Below are 22536 nucleotides of genomic sequence, written 5' to 3'. Positions count from 1 at the left end.
ATTTTAATATCTTTATGAGTGCCAATGGACTGCTTACATGTTTTAATTGCCGTGTTTGATAAAATAGAAGAGCCAAATCTTAACTAAGTAGAATAAGCCGAGTCACCTGCACAGATGGAGGCAAGTGCTCAGAGCGATGTCAATCAAAGGGCATATTGGTTAAATGTGCTTAGGTGCTCTGAGCATGCTATCCTGAGCAGAGGAACTACACGCAGGAACACATATCACTACCCGAGTGCTTTATATTCTCACATTTTGTTGTATCCTGATAGTATGGGACAGTGGTTCTCAACCTGTGGGTCACTAGTCCTGGGGGAGGGGTGGAATTGAATGACCCTTTCACAGGGGTTGCCTAAGACCATTGGAAAATACAGAGATTTTATTACAACTCATACTAGTAGTACAATTACAGTTATAAAGTGGTGACAAAATAATTTTATGATTGGGATGGTCACCGTAGCACGAGGAACTGTATTAAAGGGTGGCAGCCTTAGGAAGGTTGAGAACCACTGGTCTAGGAGACATTGATTCCAAATTCTTTAACTGCACAACTTGAGAATGTGTTGGATACCTTTCCGTGTATGTAAAGAACCTTAGTGAATCCAGAAGCCCATGTGAAAACCGATATAGAACCTTTTCATTTCTATCATTTTCTGCAGCTTCTTTTCACTTTTCTGTCCTCAGTATAAACTCATTTCCACAGCAGGAGTGCTCGGTCAGACAGAGTAGATGCACAGTGTTGCTCGCCAGGTACAAGTGGGAAGCTTGAAGCAGTACAATAGGTTTTAAGATGGCAAAATGCTCTCCAGTTAGCCTCTCAGTCTTACCATCAGTCCATCTACCACTTAACTCAGGGCTCTTCTGCTTCCCTCCTGCCAGGGTTTTGATGGCTCCCTGAGAGGAGTCTGTCTTTTATTGTGTGTGTTTCCATGTTGAGCCAACCCAGAGTACTTTGCAACTTTAGTCTAATCTCCTCCATGTCCACTCCTTTGACCTACTCTTCTCCCTCTTTGGGTACTGGAGGATTCCAGTTCTGTAGAGCTTAGGTACCCAAACTTGAGTTTAAGCTTGACAAAAAAATGAAGCAAATTATTCAGTGGCATTGAGACTCCTAACATGAAAGCTACACAGAAGAGAAAACAGTGGCCTCAGACTTGAAACGATGCAATTTAATGGGAAGAAGGGAAGTGAAACAGACAAGAAGTCATTGTGATCAAAGACTCTTCAGGATGTGAGGTGGTTGGTCGTGGCTCTCCATTAGGATGGTGACCAGAAGAGCAGTTTACTCAAAGAAATAGTCTCCTACTTGGGATTTAAAGTAAAGTTTAAACAATAAGTACACATGTATGTGTCTTTATATATGTATATATACACACAAATCTGTAAATATGACATACATGCTGATGTATAAGTACATATATATTTATGACATGTCAGCATATTAATAAAAGATGAGAGACTTTAAGAAGAGCATGGCTATGAAGGCTCCGTTACAAAGTCCTTACTTCTCTCCGTGCTCTTCTTTGCATTATTCGGAATCTGAAGTGTTATTGATGTTGTACGAATCAAGGGCATATTCATCTGGAAAATAAAAAGAGTGTTTGTCTTTACTACCTCTCCAGCTCTGTGTAACTTGACTATGTCAGGCCATGCGAAGACACTGAATCTAATCTTTCCAAAATTTTTTGAAGAGACGTCATCATCCATCCATTTTTTCAATTCTTAACTATTCTGCTATTTGAAGTCGTGGGATGGAATGTAAAGGACAGACTGTATTCATCTACTCCTTGACCGATGGGAAAGTAATCAAACTGACCTTCCAGGGGCTGTGTCATTGTTTTGAAGCATAATCTATTACATTTTTCCTATAGTGTTTTCTCTTCCATTTGTAAGTCAAAACCACAGAAGCATCATGTAATATAGTAAGTATTTGACTTGGCAATAACGACAACAATTGAAAGTCTTGGAAGGTTAGCATTGTTTATATTTCAAGTTAAAAGAGAGTTTGTTTGTTTGTTTGTTTGTTTGTTTGTTTTTAACAATACACCCATGAGATTCTAAGTGTTACGATATAGTGGGAACTGGCAAAGTCAGAATCCACATCATGGAATTTTAAAAAATTATCACATAACATGAAGCCATCACTTGTTCACTTTTTGCAGATGGACGGTGGTGATTTGGGGGGAATGCAGTGGCTCAGAGACTGTGAGCTATGGACATGTTCAGTGGCTGAGATATGGTTGCTTACCTCTTTCATAACTGTAGACCGTGACGGGGGCTGGCTGGCTGTTGGACACAAGGTTGGTTTGTTCAACAAAGAAGGTGAAGCTGGTTTCTGTCCGGGAGACCTATAAAGATATGAATAATTAGCAAGTCCTAGTAGGTCAGAAAAAAAGAAACTCATTGAGTAATTTACTCTGCAAGCACATGACTGGCCTAACTAAAATACCTAGCCCATCACTATTTTATATAATAATAAAGTAATTACGTAGCTGACATTAAGTCAGGTGAACATTTAAGCCACAGTGCTTATGTTAAGGTGCGTAGGTGGTCATGTTGTTAAGAAATGTACTTGAAGGTTGGTATGCGTGAAAATGATGTATGCATAGAAAAGATGAATTTGACATTCACATGACAACTTAGCGTTTATCATGCCCAAAGGAAAAACAGAACTATATTATTCAGAAAGCCTACTTGTGCAGATGCATTCTAGAGAAATTCAATCATTATCTTGAAAAGGCATGGCCATGCTCACTTCAACATTGGTCACAACTGCCAAGGACAGAAATAATCTGTGTCTGCTTGTCAACAGATTAATGGATATAGAAACTGTGGCATTTCCACAATAGGAAATTACTTGGCATTTTAGGAAAAGGACCATTGGCAATGGGTGTCTGCTGGACAATGGGGAAGCCATGTGAGTATGGACAGCACTAATTAGACTCAGTGGGTTACTAAAAAGAGGATGTGAGGTTGGGAGTGTGTGTGTGTGTGTGTGTGTGTGTGTGTGTGTGTGTGTGTGTGTGTGTGTGTGTCCTCAGAGGAAGTGTGGGGAATGAAGAGTGAATATGACCAAAATATGCTGCATACATATATGAAACTGAGTAAATATCTAATATTTAATAATATTTAAACCTATTATACTAAAAAGGTAATTGTATGAAGAGAGGGTTGTTAACGTGTTTATAAGAATCAACTCACAAAGTATATGTATATCAAAATGTCACAGTATATACTTTAATTATATACAGTTTAAGGAATAAAAAAAACTATGTCATTCTTCATTGGAGTTCCAGCTGTAGAAGAGCCGTTCATCTCTGTAACTGAGCACATTACGTTCTGTAAGGAATGAAAATGTTTTTAAACATGAGGACTATCTAGTCATGTAACTATGCCTTACACAATATAACTTGTTAATACAAAGGATATGATTAGTGAGACAGAACACAGACTACATTCAACGTCTCATTGAAACAATAAGCTCTTTCACACATGTCCATAACAAATAGAAGCTTTCAAACACCCTTCAGAAGACAAAGCCATGAAACAAAACTCAGAAACAAAGCCATGGAAGAAAACAACAACAACAACAACAACAACAACTATTGTTGCTGAACTTACATTTTTCAAGTAGAAAAGAACATGGCCGTTCTTTATGTCTGTCTTCATCACTTGGCCAGTGCGTTTAAGCTTTGAAGAGATTGACAAGAAGTGTTGAGGATCACACATTTCAACGCCCGCGAGCCCCGCTCTGGGAATGAGTGCTATGCCTTCTGCATTGGGGAATGTCCCTTTGTACCTCAGTGTTTCTGCGAGTATACAAGGGAACTGGGTAAAGAGATACACCATGACCAGTGGGCATACTGACTCTGCATTGCTGCAGAATAAAAATATCATTCCTCCTGTCCCAGTACAGGCAAAATACAAATGTGAGATCCGCAGAAGCATGCTAAGAGGAAGAGCTCTGTTATTTACTTTACTTTTTAAGCACTCTCCTTTTCTTTGTGCCGGGGGAACAGGGCTACTCTTACTTACCTCGTCGATCGATGAGAGCACAGGCGTGAACCCAGAGAGCATCTTTACATCCACAAAGACCATATCCGAGCTTTCGTGAGCTCCAGTGTACCTGAGATGAAAAATCAAAGATATTCCTACATGGGCTTAGACATGGGCGTTCTCTCTGTGAGAACAGTGGGGCGACAGATGCATTAATAAGCCTGAAGTCTGGAAAGCTGGCAGAAGCTGGGAAGACTTCATCCTCAAGCACCCGAGAACAGTTACAACTGAGTGACAGCCGAGAGGTGACTAGTGTGTGGTGTGACATTAGCTGGCGCCGATCATGAAGTCTGTGAATGCAAAGCTTCCTCAAATCTCACAAAATTGGAACCTATAAACAATTCTTCCTTGTTGATGCCATGTAGGCTCCTGTCGGCTTTCGACTGCTGGACACCCAAGGAGAGCTTCCGGGGGATGGGAGGCATATCTGTGTAGACCTTGCTGACGGTCTGTCTAACAAGCCAGCATCTAGAAGAGCAGTGAAGTGGCTGAGGTATAGAATACACCTGTTAACAAGTGACCCACCATCATCCTTGTCACTCAAATGTGTTTTTCTTCAGTCCTTTTTGGAATAAGTCTTTGATGTAGTTCTCTAAGCTGGGAGTGGTTATCAACAAGTCACACTTACGCGAGGGTCACGGTGAGGTCAAACTTAGTCTGGAATCCATCTGAAGAGTTGCTCTTTCCCATCTTCAGGGAAAGGGAAAATCCCGACGCCTTCTTAGGAAGCGGCACATTGTACCTGAGGGTTGCCTGGGAAGGATGGAGGGTTGAAAGTCATCCTGTAGTCTGCTATTCTTCATACCCTATGAGCATATACAGGGGGGGGGGGGACTCAGTCACAGTCATAGGGGAGGGAATAAGGGGAAAATGGGAGGGAGAGAGGAATGGGAGAATGCAAGGGAGGGAATAACCATTGAGATGTAATATGAATAAATTAATAAAATAAAATTTAAAAAAATATGTAATAAGCCCCCCCAAAAGAAAGTCATCCTGTAGTGAGAACTGAAGAACCTCTTAACCCTTTAACTCCATTATCAAAGTGCTTTATGTGAGATGCAGCATGATGATATGATTTGATGAGGACAAAATACTTTCTACCAGCAGTGTCCATCAAGGAACTTCCGTTAGCCTGTTGTGCCTCCCAAAGCTGCCTAAGAACAACTTTAATTAAATTTTTAAAAATGTTTAATTTGTGTATATGTACGTGTGCGTGTGCGTGTGCGTGTGTGTGTGTGTGTAGAAAGAGACAGTTGGAGAGAGTGTATAATATTAAATCACTGTTTAGTTTAGCTGTTGGGAGCATTCTTATAGGCTAGTTCAGTTCTCCCTCTGAGAAGGGCTTTCATTACCTGGACAAACGTGCAGCCTTCTCCTTCAACATCTACTGTATATTGTCCGTGCCCTTCGGATAATTTTGAACGCTGCACCAGAAGGCGGTTATCACTGTCAACATGGAAAACCTCCTCAGATTCTTCAGTGCTCACGGTGACGGTGTTTTGAGGATTATATCCGGTTAACTTCATGTATCGGGTTAGGGCGAGAAGGCATACTGTAGTGTCCTGCACAGAACAGTAGTGCAAAGCCAGTCATTGTTGACCTTGAACTTTCAATCAGTCCCTACACACGTTCGTGATACTGGAGAGAGGACAAGAAAGGATGCCTCAAACAAGAGAGGATGTTTAGTTGTGCAAGTTGCTGCCAGTTCATTTTCTTTGGCAAATTAATTAGATTTTCATTTTCCAACATATTTTTAAAATATTTAATTATTTATTATTATGTATACAGTGTTCTCCCTGCATGTACATCCTCAGGCCAGAGGAAAACACCAGATTACATTATAGATGGTTGTGAGCCACCGTGTGGTTGCTGGGAATTGAACTCAGGACCTCTGGAAGAGCAGTCAGTGCTCTTAACCTTTGAGCCATCTCTCCAGGGCCCTAAAATATTTTTTAAAATATATAAATAACCGTCTCCACTCCTAAAATCATGTCAAATCTAGTCAGAAAGTGAAGGTGGCGAACAATGTGACAACCTCACTTTTCTGTCCCCTCATCTTTGTTTTTGTTTTGTTTTTTATGGTTTTTTGAGACAGGGTTTCTCTGTGTAGCCTTGGCTGTCCTGGACTCACTTTGTAGACCAGGCTGGCCTTTAACTCACAGCGATCCACCTGCCTCTGCCTCTCGAGTGCTGGGATTAAAGGCGTGCGCCACCACACCCAGCTTCTGTACCCTCATCTTCAAAGAGGGACAAAGGTCAGAAAAGGGTCTTTGGAAATTCATCAGCCTGCCATCTCAAGGGACTCAGCCTTAAAGGAGGACTAGAAAGGGACCTTGTCCTCATTAAGTGACACTGCATTTCTCTTGACTCTCGGTTTTTGTTTGTGTGTGTGTGTGTGTGTGTGTGTGTGTGTGTGTGTTAGAGAAGGAATTGTCTTCTGCCTCATGATCATTCATTTTCTTGTTTTCTATCCCCTCCGTTTACTTTTTCTGATGTGGAGACCATGGAAGCACAGAGGAGTCTTTCTTCTTAGTTGGCATGTGCCTCGACCACTCTGCTCTTATGAAGACACTCTCTTCCAGGTTTTCAGTCTGCTGTCCAGTGTGCAAAGGAGAGGGAGGGATGTAGCCAGCCTGAATTCCTTAAAGGGGAGGTCTCATTTGTCATCTAAAATACAGTCTCCTTGCAAGAGTGTCTGAAACACAGTGTCGAACCCACGAATAATAACTCACTAAATAAAACAGGATCCAGAATATCAAGTGTGGGGGCTGGAGGCGTGGCTCAGTGGTTAGGAGCCCTGTTGCTCTTGCAGAGGACCTAGGTTCAATCCCCAGCCCCCACACGGTGGCTGGCAAGCATCTCTAACTCCAGATGGAGGCACTCCAACGGGCGTGTATGTAGTGCACACACGCACGCAAAACATTCATATAATAAAGCAAAATAAGTAAATCTTTTAAAAGGATATCAAATGCTCTTCATCTCAGCAGCTATCTTTTCGTGACTGCTATTGTCATTTTGAGTGTCATCTTTGGCGTTAAACACAGCCACCTCCTCTCAGGCTAATCACCTGCGTGGTAGAGAAGCCTCCGTGGGAGTTCATCCGCTGGGCAAGCCACTGCACGATCTTGCTGGCATAATCGAGGTCCTGAGTGGCCTGGGAAATGACAGCCAGCAGCACATAGCACGTCTTCTCCGCCTCCCCAGAGAGTGCCGAAGGAATGAAGGGCGGAGAGTTTTCTGCTTGGGGTTTCTCATCTTTCTCCCAATATATCACATTATCTGAGAAAAAGGAGAAAACCCAGTCTCTATAAAAAAATTCCCACAGTCCTTAAAACAAGTTTCTCTAAGGGGAGGTGAGGGAAGGGGGAGGGGGGGAAAACAGGTTTTATCCATTGGATTCTTGTTGTGGTCTGAACTTTAAACTCACATCCTGAAGTCTTGATCTCAGAATGTGACTTGACTTCCAGGATAGGGATCTTTAAAGAGGTGGTAATGTTAAAAATGAGCTTTCTAAGGCGGTACGTGATCTGATTTGATGGCCAATATGAAAAGAGGAAATGTGGACACACAAAATGGAGAGCTAAGGAGGAAACACTATGTGCACAGAGGAAACAAACACTCCATGCACAGAGGAAACACTCCATGCACAGAGGAAACACTCCAGGTAGAGAACATGGCCATCTACCCCAAGCAAAGCCCCCTCACTTCCTGCTCTCAGCGTCTTCCACTTCTCACTTGAGGGAGAAGCATTCTGAGGGTTAAGTTGCCCTGTCTGTGGTATCATGACACATCCTTGGACGTAAATACGGCATCTCCACAGAACCATAAGCGATTTCAGAAGTAATTATTACTGCCTGCGACACGCTGGCCCTTACTTTGCTTCGCTCGTGTGAGAAAAATCAGTGAAAAGGGAAAGAGGGAAATTAAATTTCTGATAATTTTTGAAGGCACGGGCACTGGCATGGTCCGCAGAGGCGCCTTGGTGGAGGGAGGGTCCTGATCTGAATCCTCAGTAAGTTCCTCACTTGTTTTCAGGAGTTTCCCCACCAGGAATGGCAACATGACTTACTTTTTTTGGTAGCAGCTTGATCCAGGGTTAGGAGTAAGGATTTCGCTTGCTCCTCTTTCCCAGCTAAGGCAAACGAGTAAGCCAGAATAGCACGAGTGTAGCCCTTGGTGACACCATTTGAAAATGCCTCCTCCAGGCAATAGAGACCGTTGCGGAGGGGAGGAAACTAGTGGGAGAAGACACACTTGTAAGTGACGCCTCATCAGCTCATGGGTTTGTCGAATACTTATGCTAACTATTGCTTATTGTGTTCACAATGTAAACAATATATCGCCGAAGCACATTTTATATAGAGCCTACCATATGCAGTCACATGTTCTATTTTTACATATAAGTCTATCATAAACATTCACATGCCTTATTTTTAAAACAACATTATAATACATTTGGATTACTATTAGTATGGGGGGTGGGAAACAAAATTTAAGGAGTAAAATGAATTTTAAATATCAGATCAGCAGTATTCTAGCTATAAAATAAACTTCTTCCATGTCACAAAACATATATGTGTGTGTGGATGTGTGTACATGAGTCATGGTGGCCAGCGGATATTAAAGACCACTAATTACATGATTTGAGATGTCTATCTTTGCCTGGGGCTCACCAATTATGTTAGCCTTGCTGGTCAGCAAGGCCCAAGGATCTGTCTTTTTTGTCTCCTCAGCAGTAGAATTATAGGCAGGTGTCACTATGTCACCCTGCATTTGTACATGGGTGCTAGGAATTGAACTCAGGCCCTCACGCATGTGAGGCAAATACTTTACTCACTGAGCTAATTCCTCAGATAGCATACAGTTTCATTAGGCCAAAAATGCCTTCCTTTCATCCTTTAAATAGAGGTTTGCATTTCATGATACACTGATGAGCCCCAAAACACACAGTAAATGGATAGTCTGTGGATTGAAACCATAGTGAAAATGCGTCAGAGGGTTGGGAACAAATTTTTTTATACTATGGCTTTACTGTAGGAATTCTTTGTCAGTGACCGTTGCTTTTGGTTTTTGAGTCTGGGTCTTGCTATATAGGCAAGACCAGCCTCAAATGCCATGATCCGTTGCCATGACTTCCTGAATCCTGGGATTACCACTGGATACTGGTGTGTGCCATCACGTCCAGCAGATCAGAGGTTCATAATATGAAGTCCACGGCTGCACTTCAGAAAACATATAAATACCAGAGATCGTAGGAAAAGCTGAGTTTTTTTTTTCATGAGTTTCCCTGGGGAAAACCTCAATCCTATCCATCAAAAGTATCAGTGAATCAAAAGAATTTTGAGCGTCATCTCTTTCAAGGATGGTAATGGATCAACTGTTGTCCTGGTATCTTATCCTATCTAAGAGTTTCATTCGGAACCTAGGATCTGTCTAAGGTGCATGCGGCAGAGTAAAGCCAGAGAGGATGAGAATTCCGTACACTGGAATTGAGTCCAACTTCAAGGAACGTCCCGACAACATAAGCAGTGAGCACAACCTCCGCCTCCTCATCGCTGCCCTGGAAACAAAGGGACAGTGAGCCACGCAGGTTAGCAGAACATGAAAGGCCAACGGTGCCTCTGAACTGAGACTACTGGGAAAACAGTGCTTGAGCAAACATCCCTATGTGCAAAAACACTATAATATACAGTGTTTAAGTTAAGTAAATAGTAGTCATGTTACCTGGGTGGGATTTATTAACACTCAATACAATGATTAAATAAAACAACAATTTAAAACATATGTGTGCTGTGTATAGTATTGTGTGCCCTAGTGTTTGGCCTGAATTCTAAGCAGTTCATGTGGCTGTTTTGGTATTAATTTGAAGAAAGGAGATAAAAGATCTCAGAGGTTGTAGAGAAGTTGGGATGTTGCAGGTCTATAACTAGTTCAACTATCTTTTACCTCTTAAGTATCCATTCCTTGCCCACCTCTGTGGCTGACCCAACACTCTGTGACTAACAGATAGAACCTTTTGAAATGTTTTAACGTAACAAATTCCCAGCTTCCACCAACAAAAGGCTAAGAGTTTCTCATCAGATATCATCTGAGTCCTGGGGCTGAGTTTCCTCTGCTTTGCTGTGGCTACCTACTTAGTGTCACCATGGGTGTATTTGAAAAGTTCTCAGAGTTCTGGCTTTCTTTATTCTGTTACTTAAAAAACTTAATCAAATTGTTACAAAGTTGGAGCATTGAATGCGGGTGGAGTGACCTAAATCTGTGTTCCTGGAGCACGGTCATTCATGGCTAGCTTCAAAATAAATCGTCTTATTCTCTTCGAGGTGAGAGCCGTGTTTTTGTGTAACACACTCTACCGACTGAGCTGTGTTTCTACCTGAGACCATGATTTACATACACCTCAGGACTGAGGCAAGGATGGACAGGAAGTCCTCACACACTCACCCGCCCCCTCCTTCAGTGTGGTGTCTGATTCCAAATTCCTAGATGTTTTCCCTGCTGAGCCCTTTTTCTCCTCCTCTTCCCAGTTTAATGATTGCAGAAGCCTGACGCTCTATAGAAAGACTAAAGGCTGAAGGCAAACAACAGACTCATGTAGGGCAGTCTAGGCTCTCGCTAAACATTCACGAAGCCGGCTGATGCTCACGGAGAGGGTGCAGGAGACTGGAAAGGCATAGCATCCCGGGTGAGGGAGGGCAGATTACACAGAGAATCTGGGGAAGAAAGCCTCACCTCCCAATCACTGTCGCCAAGCTTGTCATCTCTTCCAAAGCACCCATTCGTTCTCTGTTTGCTTGAGAGCCAGATTAAGGTCTGTTTGAGAACTGTCTCCTCAATGAAAATATATTCCTTCATCTTCTCAAGTGTCTTGAAAGTGAGGGCACTGAGCCTATAGTGGGGGAATCACCAAAGCAAAAGTTAGGGGAAGGGTGATGTCAGCCGCCCAACAGGCTCATGAGTGTTCGTCCCTTTGCGTGATGCATTCATACAACTTGTCTACTGTTGACAGTGATTAGTCCCGATTGACAGGGGCTCTTAGGCTGGGGTCGGTTAAAATACGATGAGCAGCAAATCTGTAGATATTGGAGCAGGTGGATTTTAGCCACCCAAAGGTCTGGCTGCATAGTCCATTTGATTCCACATGCCTAGAAACAGGACTGGTAGGACCTATAACTAGACAACATGGGGCTTTCTAGCTTCCTTTCCTGGTAGCTACATAAGCCTGGGAGGTACGGAGTAAGATGTGACAGTTGCCATGGAGCTGATGAGCTGCGTCATCACTGAAAGCCGTCATTAAGTGATCACACAGCTAAGGAAGTTTCATGAGACTACGGGGGATCTTGTTGCACCGCAATGAAATAAGACATTTCTGGGTTTTGTTTTATTCTCTCTAAAACCACTTTGACACCCACTTGGCTGGAAAGCCCACCCCCCACCCCCACAAATGTGCACTAGCTGATTGCACTTTCTTGCATGTCCTGCTTAGAAAAAAAACCATATTATTGAAACCAATGTTTTGTTTTGTTTTTTAAACTCTCTTACCATATGTTTCCTTTCTGGTTGTTCTGGCAGAACACGGCATATGACCCATCATAGTTTTTGAAAGACAAGTGCTTCTGGTAACCTAAAATACAACACAGTAGGAAGCTGCTTTTTCAGCCTGGGAGAGGAGGAAAAGACTCTCACAGACTGGGCGAATGCAAGCCCTGGGATGTGCTAATGTGGTCACTTCAACTTTGTCTACTTCTGTGTCGAGAGAAGAGGCCTTATTTAGAAGCTGGCTCAGGACTGCACTTAGCAACCAGTACCTTCCCTGAGGTTACTTCAGGGACCTGTGCTCCACGTCCCAGTTTCACATCACTGGTGCGCACCTTAACCGCAGTCATAGCCAATCACTTGGCTGCACTGGAACACAGCTAAGCAAGCAGGTCCAGGAGCTCACAAAAGCATCGTTTTTCAGCCACTATTCACAGCAACAGCAACCAGGATATTATGGTAACTGTTTTCCATTTATAAACGAGTTCATTGGTGTTAACTCCATGACCAGGGGACATCTCAGAGGAGGAGGCAGAAAGCACGCAGGGGCTGGATGATGGGGAGAAGGGTTGCAAATGCTGTCTTCAGAGCATGGCATGGCTGTTACAACTGTGAGCTCATGTCAGCTGCGGTTACCTGGACAGGGCCTCCATAAGATCAAGCCAGTCACAATTCTGGCATGGATGGGGTAGGTGATCTTCCAGCTCAGGTCTAGACTAAGGAGCTATTGATGATGATGAGGTGCAGCAAGTGAGAGACTTGATCTTTATTGAGGGCGTGGCCACTTCTGGGTCTCCCCTCTTGGAGAAGAGGGCCAGATACCCATGCACAAATGGATGTGCTAGCTGGACTTGGTGAGTTATCAAAAAAAAAAAAAAAAAGAAAAGAAAAGAAAAAAAGAAAAGACACAAAGTTGGGAGCAGGCATGCTGGGGAAGGTGAGGTGGGAGTTGAAGGTGAGACATAGGTGTGGGTATGACCACATTCTGCTGCATATGTGTGTGAATAGAGAAAATTTTAAAATAAAGGTGAGTTTACCAATTGAAATGGTTATGTGTCAGGAGGCTAAATGGCAAACAGACTTTAGAGTAAAAAAAGAATGCACAAGTACCTTTTAGGTCCACTTTTGTCTCACCAGGAGACAACAGAGTAAGACTGAGCATGTTTTGATATTGGTTATAATTGATTTCATCTTTGAGGGCAGAAACTATTTAACCTCTCACCATTAGACAAGAGAAGCAGAGCCTTGGATTTGACCTCTTCTGTCAGTTGCTCCGTAGCTCTCAGGTATTCCAGTATGTAAATTTCAGACGCTAGCTGGGCAATGTTCTGCTCGGCACATCCATAGGGCGTTAGGAGAAGGCTGTCCAGATTCTGCATTGCGACCCCGAGAATGTCTCCTGAAGAAAGAGAGGGAGAGTCATGCATTCACACTAACGCTGAGCCGCTGCCGCAGCGTTAGTAACCACAGGTATAAGGGCGTGGTGGGAACAGGAGATTATTTAAAGTTCACTCTAAAAGGTGTAAACAGGAGGCTGAGGAGGTGGCTCAGTGGTTAAGAGTCCTTGCTGCTCTTGGGGTAAACCTGAATTCAGTTGCCAGCACCCATAGTGGGTGGCTCACAACTGCCTGTAACTCTACTTTTAGGGGGAATCAATGCCTCTGGCCTCTTTGGGCACTGCACTCATACACACACACACACACACACACACACACACACACACACACAATTTAAAAATAAACAAAGCACACAAACAAACCCAGTTTCTTAGAGGGTTTCTGGAGAATGGATTTAGAGGAGTTCCGGGTGTGATAACGTTTCTGTGAATCTCATTCCCAGAGCAAAGAGGAAGCTTAGGAAGCGTGTTCCTTAGCTGGCTTGCTTCTAATTTGTGTTTTGAAATCCTGACCTGTTGAGATACAAACTATAACCCCTCCCTCCTCTTGGGGCTTGAATGTTGATGCTAAACAAACAACTGCTTTTAGGAAACATAGATCTTTTTACTGAGAAATTCCCAGGAGCACAACATATCATAATCTACAAGAGGCCAATGTAATTACATTCATATTTACAGGTTAGAGCAGGGTCTCCTGTTTCCTGGCAACTGCGATTACCCACCAGCATAGGATGCAGGTCTGGAAACTCCATGCTTCGGATCCCACATGGAAGCAGGCAGAAAGGGCGGTCTGAACCCGATCCTCCCCTGACAGCTTTTAAAAAATCTCCAGTCTGTTACTTTAGGACTTTTCATAATTCCACCTCAAACAAGGTTTTCAAGTCACCGTGACACAGAATTTAGTAAACTCACCCACAACGGTGACAAAGGATCTGGCTGACCCTTCCACTACAGTGCTTGGCAATTCCAGGAGTATTTGCTTTGAGGCTTTGGCACCTGAAAGAAAATACCCATACAAACACTGAAAAAAAAAAAAAAAACAAACCAAACCTTCCTTCTATAAGTCACAGCAGCAGATTATGTTTGAACAACTCTATTAGGAAGACTAGGCCTTTAGTTAGTCTTGCTTATTAGAGGAAGTGAAATTGAAAATTTGGGCCAGTGAGATGGTTCAGAGGACAATGGCATGTGTCACCAAGCTTGATGATCCGAGTTCGATCCCTGGGACCCAGTGGCAGAAGGAAAGAAGCAACTCCTGCAAGTTGTCTCTGACTTCTGTTCCCCCAGCGGTATATGTAGACTCATGCAGACATACAGGCATGCACACACATAAGTAAATGTAATAAAAATTTAAATAATAAGTTGAGAACTTGAGCTAGTTTAGAATATCAATACAAGCTGGGTGCGATACATGTCTGTAATCACAACCTCTGGGAGGCAGAGGCAGGTGGGTTTCTATGAGTTTGAGATCAGCCTGATCTACAAACTGAGTCCAGGACAGCCAAGGTTACACAGAGAAACTCTGTCTCGAAAAACAAAATAAACAAACAAAAGAATATCAATACATTCAGAAACTGATGTATACTTAGACAGTGGTTTCTGTTTTCTACCAGTTTGGTACTTAAACTGTGAAAGGAAAGAATGGAAGATATAAGACCCATAGCTCATAGAAGGAATGCTCAAAGACTGAGTAAACATTAAAATCAGGTTACCATTAGCCAGCTGAAACAAAACTCATGAAGGGCATAAATCAGGTAACTGAGGGCCAGTAATGAATCTACAGACTATTTCATATCAAGAACCTAAAAGCAAGCACTTTGTTAGTGTTATTTGAACAAAATCTCGAGTTTTCCATTGGCCAAGATTGTGAGACTATTATATGAACAAAGAAACCAAAATATACAAGATGGGGAAAATAGGCATTGGTAGACTAATCTTATTAGACAAACAAACAAACAAATAAACAAACAAAATTTCATAAATATATGCTTTGTTTGCCAAAAGTTATTATTCAAGGAAGATAAAACATGAAGTAAAGTAAAACCCTCAAAAGGAAAAGTGCATCCACATGACAAGTGGGCTCCTGGCTCGTGGCTTGTGCATAGGCTGAGAAAGCAAATCTGCTGTGCTTAGAGATCTCTCTAGGACCAAGAGATCCCTGGGAGAGCCCTCTTACCTTTTGTGCAAATAAGGAGACTCTGGGTTGTTTCTTTCTTAATACCTTCAGGCTGAGAGAGAGAGTAAACAAAAACAACAAGAAAATCATAAGCTAGATCATGGAGGAAAAGAGACCAAACATCAGTTCCTTTAGGCATGGCTGGCTCAGGATTGTTCCTGAGTGCCATTCATTTGTCCCTGTCCCTCTTAGGTGGAAGTCTCTGCACATTACCAACAACCCTGAGGCTCTGGGCTCCCATAGCTTGTGCAAGGATAACCCTGTATCATCGAGTGACACTGTCAACTGCTCTGTTGTTTGTTTGTTTGTTTGTTTTGTTTAATTGAGGATAACAGGAACTGCTCCCAAGCATAAAGCAAGATAAGGTTTTGTCTCTTGGACTTTAGGGTCAGATAAGAAGGTGGTGGGGAGATTACAGGCTGCTTCATGTCAGGAAGAGTCAAGAACTCACAGAGTCACTCTTACCAAGGCGCTGTTGGTTGCTTGGGTTTAGAGACTGAGAAGAGAGCCCAGGTCTTCGCACAAAGCCAGGCAAGTACTTAGCCACTGAGCCACATACTCTTTCAGGGCTGAGGTATTGATTAGAGAAAGGATGTCTATATAATACTGTAATTTGTTCAAAGTGGAAGGTTGGTGTCAAAAGTAACTTTGGTCCATTAAGCATTTTTCAAGAAGAATGCCCTAGTTTATCTCTTGGACCCTGTTTCCCATCACGAAGAACTTGGTGTTTCACACTTACATACCTCTACTAGTAAGCTTTTGACCACGGTGTCTTTCCAGTTGACGTCTTGTTCCTTACTGATATCATTTGGGCAGGCATTACTCTGTTTGGATGTAGCCACTACAGTAAAATTCACTTTACCTGGAAAATATTGCCAGGCAAAGATGAAGACTGCATCTCCAGTGGGAGATACTTCAGGTCCACCAATCAAGTCTCGATTGGGATGAACTAAACTTTACCATCTCACTAAAGTTTAGATCAAACTAACTGCTCCTTCTCCTGCCTGGAGATAAGGGAGTATGATTTGTTCTACTTGTTTCAGGGTTCCTGTAGTAAGTTACTCTTTTACTGCCTTAGAACTTACACCTTTTAAGAAAGATAACATTCTGTGAACCTGTGCCGCCACTACCTTGGATACTGTTTACAAGATGACATTTGGACAGCATATGGTGGTTTCCTTCCTTCCTTCCTTCCTTCCTTCCTTCCTTCCTTCCTTCCTTCCTTCCGTTTTTGCTTTTCTGAGATAGGATGTCACCATGTAGCTCCTGGCTGTCCTGGAACTCATTATGTGCACTAAAGCCTGGAATTCAGAGAGCTCTGCCCGCCTCTTCCTCCTGAGGGCTGGGACTAAAGGTGTGCACCACCATTCCTGGAGATAACCAGGGCTTCTAATGTTTCCCGGGATCCAAGAAAAATACCGCCACACCTGGGAATAACTGGGGTGTCTCATGTTTTCTAAGATCAAAGAAAAAATAGTAAAATATGATACAGCATAAGGGCCACCAGATATAAACTGAACGCCGGCAAGAAATCCGCTGATTTTGATTTCTGTGGTATCACAGTGTGTAATCAAAACTGATCTCCCATATCTTTGCTTATAAACATTGAAGGATTGGTAAAGCTTATCCTCAAAGCTTAACATCACCCGTGTGCTGTAGACACAGCACTATGTTGTTCCTGATTTTTTATTGTGAGTTTTGCTCATTTCTTTCTTTGCTTTGCAAAGCCTTTGAGTGCCACAGAAACATAGCAGCAAGTGTAGTATTCTGTCTCATTTTCCAGAATGACCTATTTGAAGATCTTATACTGCATAAAATTTAAGAAAGTTTATGTGTAATAGAAAAATGGTCTGAGGTGAGTCAATATCACAGCTGAATTAAAACAAAACAAAACAAAACAATCTTTCGGCTGGGTATGGTGGTGCACACCTTTAATCCCAGCACCTGGGAGGCAGAGGCATGTGGATCACTGTGAGTTCAAGACCAGCCTGGTTTACGAAGTCCAGGGCAGCTAAGGCTACACAGAGAAATCCTGTCTCAAAAAACCAAAACCAAAACCAACCAACCACCCAAACAAAAACAATCTTATATTCCTCACGGATGTAACAATACAATGAATACAAGATGTGGAATAAAATAAATTTTAAAAAGAGTTTTTATTTTTATTATGTATACAGTGCTCTCCCTGCATGTATGTCTGTATGACAGAAGAGGGCACTAGATCTCTTTGTAGGTGTTTATGAGACACCATGCGGTGCTGGGAATTGAACTCAGGACCTCTGGAAGAGCAGTCAGCTGAAGCACTCTTAACCTCTGAGCCATCTCTCCAGCCCCTAAATAAAATAATTTTAATGACATGCCCTTTAAAAGTACATTTAGCATTTCCAGTTCACTAAACTTTTTACTTTTCTCCTTCTCCCATATCATCAGCCAGAGACTTCTAAACTGCCACGCACTAAAGCAAAGCTCTCAGTATTTGATCCTCACCCAATGATTGGTATTTTTTGGTATCTGGTGGCCTATTTAGTTTAAAAGAATCCCAGGGACTCTCATAATTGATGATTGTGGTGGAGGAGAAATTTTGTAAAAGTATGACACTCACATTTTCCAGACTTCCTAGGCGCCTTCATGCACGTGGTGCGCCTACATGCATGCAGGCACATATGTATACACAGAAAACAGAACAAAATCTTTCTAAATAAAGAAATTACATTATAAGAATCTTGAATACAAATAATACAATTTTGAATGAGAATTAAAAATACAATGCTGAAGAAAAGAATATTTTTTTCCCAAAAACCTAAGGAAAACAGAGGTGGATAAAATGTGTTCAATCCAAGAAAGATTGGCACAGACATACTGCTGCTTACCTGGTGTCTTTGGTGTAATGATCCAGACATATGTTTTCTGTTCTCCAGCTTGTAGGACATCACTGCTATTGTTATTTGGGCTGTTGATGCTTGCTTCATAATTTTCAGATGCTTCTAACTGAACTGAAATCTAAAAACAGAATAATGCCACAGGGGGAGCACTTTAAATATCCCCCCTTTCCTAGCCCCGCCTTTGCTTGAAATTCTACAATTTTTCCCCCCGCACAGTGGTTTCTTCGATGTCTTTTGAAGTGTTGACATTTGTCATCTTAAGAAGAGTCTCTTTATTTTAACTTCGCAAAATAAAAAGATGCCCAAGATGTCTTGTGAACTCATTCACGAGTTCACAAAATCTCATTCCCATTAAAATCTCAAGACATTGTTGTGATTTAAAACAACTATTTCTGGGGATGTAGAGTTCACTCAGCAGTTAAGAGCCCTTGCTGCTTTTGCAGAGGACCTGGATTCGGTTCCCAGCACCCATGTGGCAGCTCATAACAGTGCAAAACTGAAATTCAAGGGATCTGAAGTCCTTTTCTGACTTCCATGTGCACAGGAAGTGAGCATGGTGCATGGACGCACATGTAGGCAAAACAAGCATATACAGAAAACAAAATTAAAAATTTAAATAATTACTTCTAAAGATTATAGAGAGCAATGACTTTCTCATAGTATGAATTTTCATTTGTTAATATAGAGACTATGGTGATATTTAATGAAAAATAATACATAATTTAGCTTTGCTAGATTTTTGTTTTCATATCTTAGGGGCAGCTTACCTCTACACATGTAGGCAAGTAGCTGAAGACGGTGACAACGAGATCACTTTGCTCATTTCGAACAACAGAAAAGGGTAAGGAAAAATCAACGAAGAAAGGTTGGGAGGTTTGCAGAGATGCTTCAGGTGAAAGGCCAAACCCAGCATCCCCATTCACACAGAAGGCGCTGGCCTCCCACTGGGTTATAGAATCGGGGACAAGGAACGAGACATTTGCTGAGCCTGAGGAACTGAAAAGATATGCTGTTGGTGACATGTCCTCTAAGTGAGAACTGAGTTTATGCGCAATACACACAGATACAGTGATTGAAGGCTTGGAAAAATGGCTTCTGGTGTTTAGGTAAGGCATTAGATACACACCCTTTGTTTGATGTCTGTAGAACCGAACCTTAGAAACTATATATATATATATATATTTTTTTTTTTTTTAATTTGAGGTACCATATATCTGCCTGAGTGAAATTTATAGGAGTGAAGGTCTTGGTGGAAAAGTAAAGCTTTACTGAAACAAATAAGCAAATAAACCATCAAACATGTGATCAGGCTGCACAAACGAATGACTTTTTTTTTTCAAAGCAAATACCTCACTACTTTATTGCCCAGGAATAAAAGTTAACAAACCAAAGCAAGAAAGATAGAGATAGAGACACACAGGGAGGAAATCTATTTAAGAGAAAGCTAATAAATATAGAAAAATAAAACTCACTCAACACTGATGAAGTCCCATATCCATGACTTGGGGAAGTATGACCTGAATTTCTCTTTGGTGGCCTGTTTTGCATGGCTGATGCTGTCTACGGCATCATGAACTAAAACGAGATAGGAAGACATGCAAAGAAATGTCCTATGTAGAAAGAGCAAAAGTATGCGCTGTGCTTCAATGCCACATGCCTAGTTAAGCTGTGTGTGTGTGTGTGCGTGTGTGCGTGTGTGAGAGTTTGTGTGTGTGTGCGCGCGCGCAATGTATGACCACACATGAAGGTACCAATGGAGGCTGACGTCAAGTGTCTTCCTCACTTGCTTTCCATCTTGATTTTTTTTTTGAGGCAGGGTCTCACTGAACTTGCACCTCTCCATGTAGACTGGCTGGCCAATAATCCCTGGACACTACCCGTGGCAGCTGTGCTCTGGTGTTTATGTGGGTGCTAGGAATGAAACTCAGGTCCTCATGACTGCACTGCAAATGGTTTGCCCACTGAACCATCTTCTGGTCCCTTCACTTGCGCTCTTAACTATCTGGGGCCTAGAAAAGAAATTTCCTCCTAGGGCTTAATATTGATAAATTTGAATCTCAACCCAGGTATCACTATTTTGATGCTCAAATTTCTATATTTGTTCAAAAGCAACAAAACAAAACAAACGACAAATCACCTATAGCCAACTCTGGATGAATTAAATCCACTCACTGACTTGCCTGACATACCAGGACCTGTAGACTCTACTGAGAGTCACTATGTTTGTGCTGATGTTTCTGAGTGCTGTAATATTTGTAATTCTCCAGCACACTTTCCTTTACAGGAGTGGCCTGTTGAGCTGGGCATGGTGGCATACGCTTTCAAACTCCAGTATTTGGGAGGTGGAGTCAGGATAATCAGACGTTCAAGGTCATCCTGGGCTACATAACAAGTTTGAGGCCAGCCTGGGCTACAGAGTAAGACTCCGCGTCTTAAGAATAACCCCCCAAATTTAAAAGATAACGAAAGGCAGAAATATCTCCAGCCTGTCTCGTTGAACAGCAGAAATTCTAGCCCTGGCTCCAAATCATCATAAGCCATCTACAAGCTCTTCTTTTGCATGGCTTTTAGTTTACCCAAACCCAATCCAAACAATTGTACTGTGCATCATTCCAACAGCGAGTTCCAGGTTACCCACAGCCAGAAGCGGATGGAGCGCCGCCGCCGTACATCAGCACCCGCTCATTTGGGTGATCGAATGGCCTCGGCAAAGGCGGGTTTTCCTGGGATGCACACACTTCTGGTTTCCGGTAATTGAGATTAGTAAAGATTTTCAGACTCATGTCCTTTTCGGAGAAAGACACAACAAAATTATACATTCCTTTTCTGAGGGAGCTATGAAAGGTCTACAGTCATAATAAACAGACAATAAATATACATACTTTCTGTGTTAGCCAGGATTCAGGGCCACAGAAATCAAGTCTCCTTAATTTGACTTACAGAAAAATTCACAATTTGAAAGAAAGCCAATAATCATTACTTATTATTACTATCATTATTATGCTAATATTTCATTTTTTACTTATGCTTAAGGGAAAGCAAGAAATCAGCATCACAATTGTCTTAACTAACAGCAAACATGCATGCACACATGCACATGCATGTCTACACAGTGCACATGCAGGTCTACACAGTGCACATGCATTAAACAGCAGAACTTGTATTTGAACTAAAGACTGTCTAACTCAGTGTCCTCTTCTTCATCTGCTGTGATTCTGATCATAAAGGTCCTTGCATGACCCCTGAACATATGTAGCTGACAGCCTCTGTTTATGTGGAATACAGACTGTAAGTTATCATTTGGTTTAATTATTGATGCATAAGATATACTGAAAGAAACTGAATATCATTTCATTGCTTATGATCTGGGGTCCCATTATTCTGGCTACATAATTTCTTTTCAACAAAAAGAAAAAAGCCAACAGGATTAACTTTTTTTTTTTCTGAGATGGGGTTTCTCTGTGTAGCCCTGGCTGTCCTGGAGTCACTGTGTAGACCAGGCTGGCCTTGAACTCACAGAGATCCACCTGCCACTGCCTCCCGAGTGCTGGAATTAAAAGCAAGCTCCACCACACTCAGCTTATCATCTCTTTAAAAGTACTCTGACAGCACAGTGTAGAGAGAATCCACAGTGAAAGAGATGTAGATGGGGATTGTGACCAATAAAGCTACAATAGGAAATGTTTTCCAGACTCATCTGTGATCTTACCCTGAGAAGATTAAAGGTGTCTCCATCCCAAACATTGCTTGCAGGCGTATAATACAGTCCATTGTAGAACAAAACGTCCTGAGGAATGCATGGGTCTACTCTATCGTCTTCCAAGTTGAGACCATGGTAGTAATAGCCATATTGGTGGATATTTGGGATCAGGTTGTATACCTAGGAGATGAAGGCACGGTCTTTGGTGATTCTAAGCACTCTTTGCATAATTACAAGATTGGGAAATTTTGTGTCGTAACCCTTTGCTTATGAGCCAACCCTCCAAAAATTCAAATGAGCAGACCAATATTGTTTTATGTAGTCAATGTTACTTTCAAACTTTTATGGCTGATAGTACAGAATTTGGCATATCAAATAAAAAAAAGAGGCCACGGAGGACTCTCGGTTGTTCCAAAGCCTAGTGCACAGATAGCTGCCTGAAGTTATAATAGTAGAGTTCCCAGACCTGGAGGATGATGTCAGCTGCCTGAATCTAAATATTAATGAATTAAAACCTTCCAGATAAAATATAGCGTCAAGCAATGAACAAGCAGTCAAAGTAGTTCATATAGTCATAGGAAAGTGTTTTGTTTTTTGGTTTTTCGAGACAGCGTCTCTCTGTGTTAGCCTTGGCTGTCCTGGACTCGCTTTGTAGACCAGGCTGGCCTCAAACTCACAGCAATCCACCTGCCTCTGCCTCCCGAGTGCTGGGATTAAAGGTGTGAGCCACCACGCCCGGCCAGGAAAGTGTCCATATGAAGCTCTGTAGTATGTGCAACAAATATGCACC

At 42.1% G+C, this 22536-nt stretch overlaps 2 protein-coding genes across 3 annotated transcripts in view; one reads left to right on the top strand and one right to left on the bottom strand.

Moving 5' to 3' along the window:
- LOC311588561 (large ribosomal subunit protein eL42-like) overlaps positions 1-22536 on the top strand; it is a 118256-nt gene that overhangs the window by 73818 nt on the left and 21902 nt on the right. The window lies entirely within an intron of this gene.
- The window catches only part of LOC311588549 (alpha-2-macroglobulin-like protein 1), a 40899-nt gene continuing 19522 nt past the window's right edge, over positions 1160-22536 (bottom strand). Inside the window, exons 16-36 of one of the 2 annotated variants that reach the window (XM_084766289.1) lie at positions 21756-21926; positions 20685-20832; positions 19519-19621; positions 18814-19042; positions 18035-18164; positions 15908-16026; positions 15165-15216; positions 13901-13984; positions 12815-12991; positions 11599-11680; positions 10789-10945; positions 9539-9616; positions 8126-8291; positions 7124-7335; positions 5409-5618; positions 4685-4809; positions 4036-4126; positions 3622-3690; positions 2249-2348; positions 1506-1581; positions 1160-1305 (exon numbers count right to left, since the gene is read on the bottom strand). In XM_084766289.1, the coding sequence (XP_084622415.1) occupies positions 1529-1581; positions 2249-2348; positions 3622-3690; positions 4036-4126; positions 4685-4809; positions 5409-5618; positions 7124-7335; positions 8126-8291; positions 9539-9616; positions 10789-10945; positions 11599-11680; positions 12815-12991; positions 13901-13984; positions 15165-15216; positions 15908-16026; positions 18035-18164; positions 18814-19042; positions 19519-19621; positions 20685-20832; positions 21756-21926 (2556 nt within the window). In that variant the 3' untranslated portion in view covers positions 1160-1305; positions 1506-1528. Of the gene's footprint in view, positions 1582-2248; positions 2349-3621; positions 3691-4035; positions 4127-4684; positions 4810-5408; positions 5619-7123; positions 7336-8125; positions 8292-9538; positions 9617-10788; positions 10946-11598; positions 11681-12814; positions 12992-13900; positions 13985-15164; positions 15217-15907; positions 16027-18034; positions 18165-18813; positions 19043-19518; positions 19622-20684; positions 20833-21755; positions 21927-22536 lie in introns of both variants that reach the window. The other variant, XM_084766288.1, reaches the window with a different exon arrangement.

The sequence above is a fragment of the Acomys minous genome (assembly GCF_964271855.1).
Source record: "Acomys minous genome assembly, chromosome: 17".
NCBI lineage: Eukaryota > Metazoa > Chordata > Mammalia > Rodentia > Muridae > Acomys > Acomys minous.
Note: the sequence above shows the minus strand (reverse complement) of the source record. Positions and strands in the feature narration are given on the sequence as shown.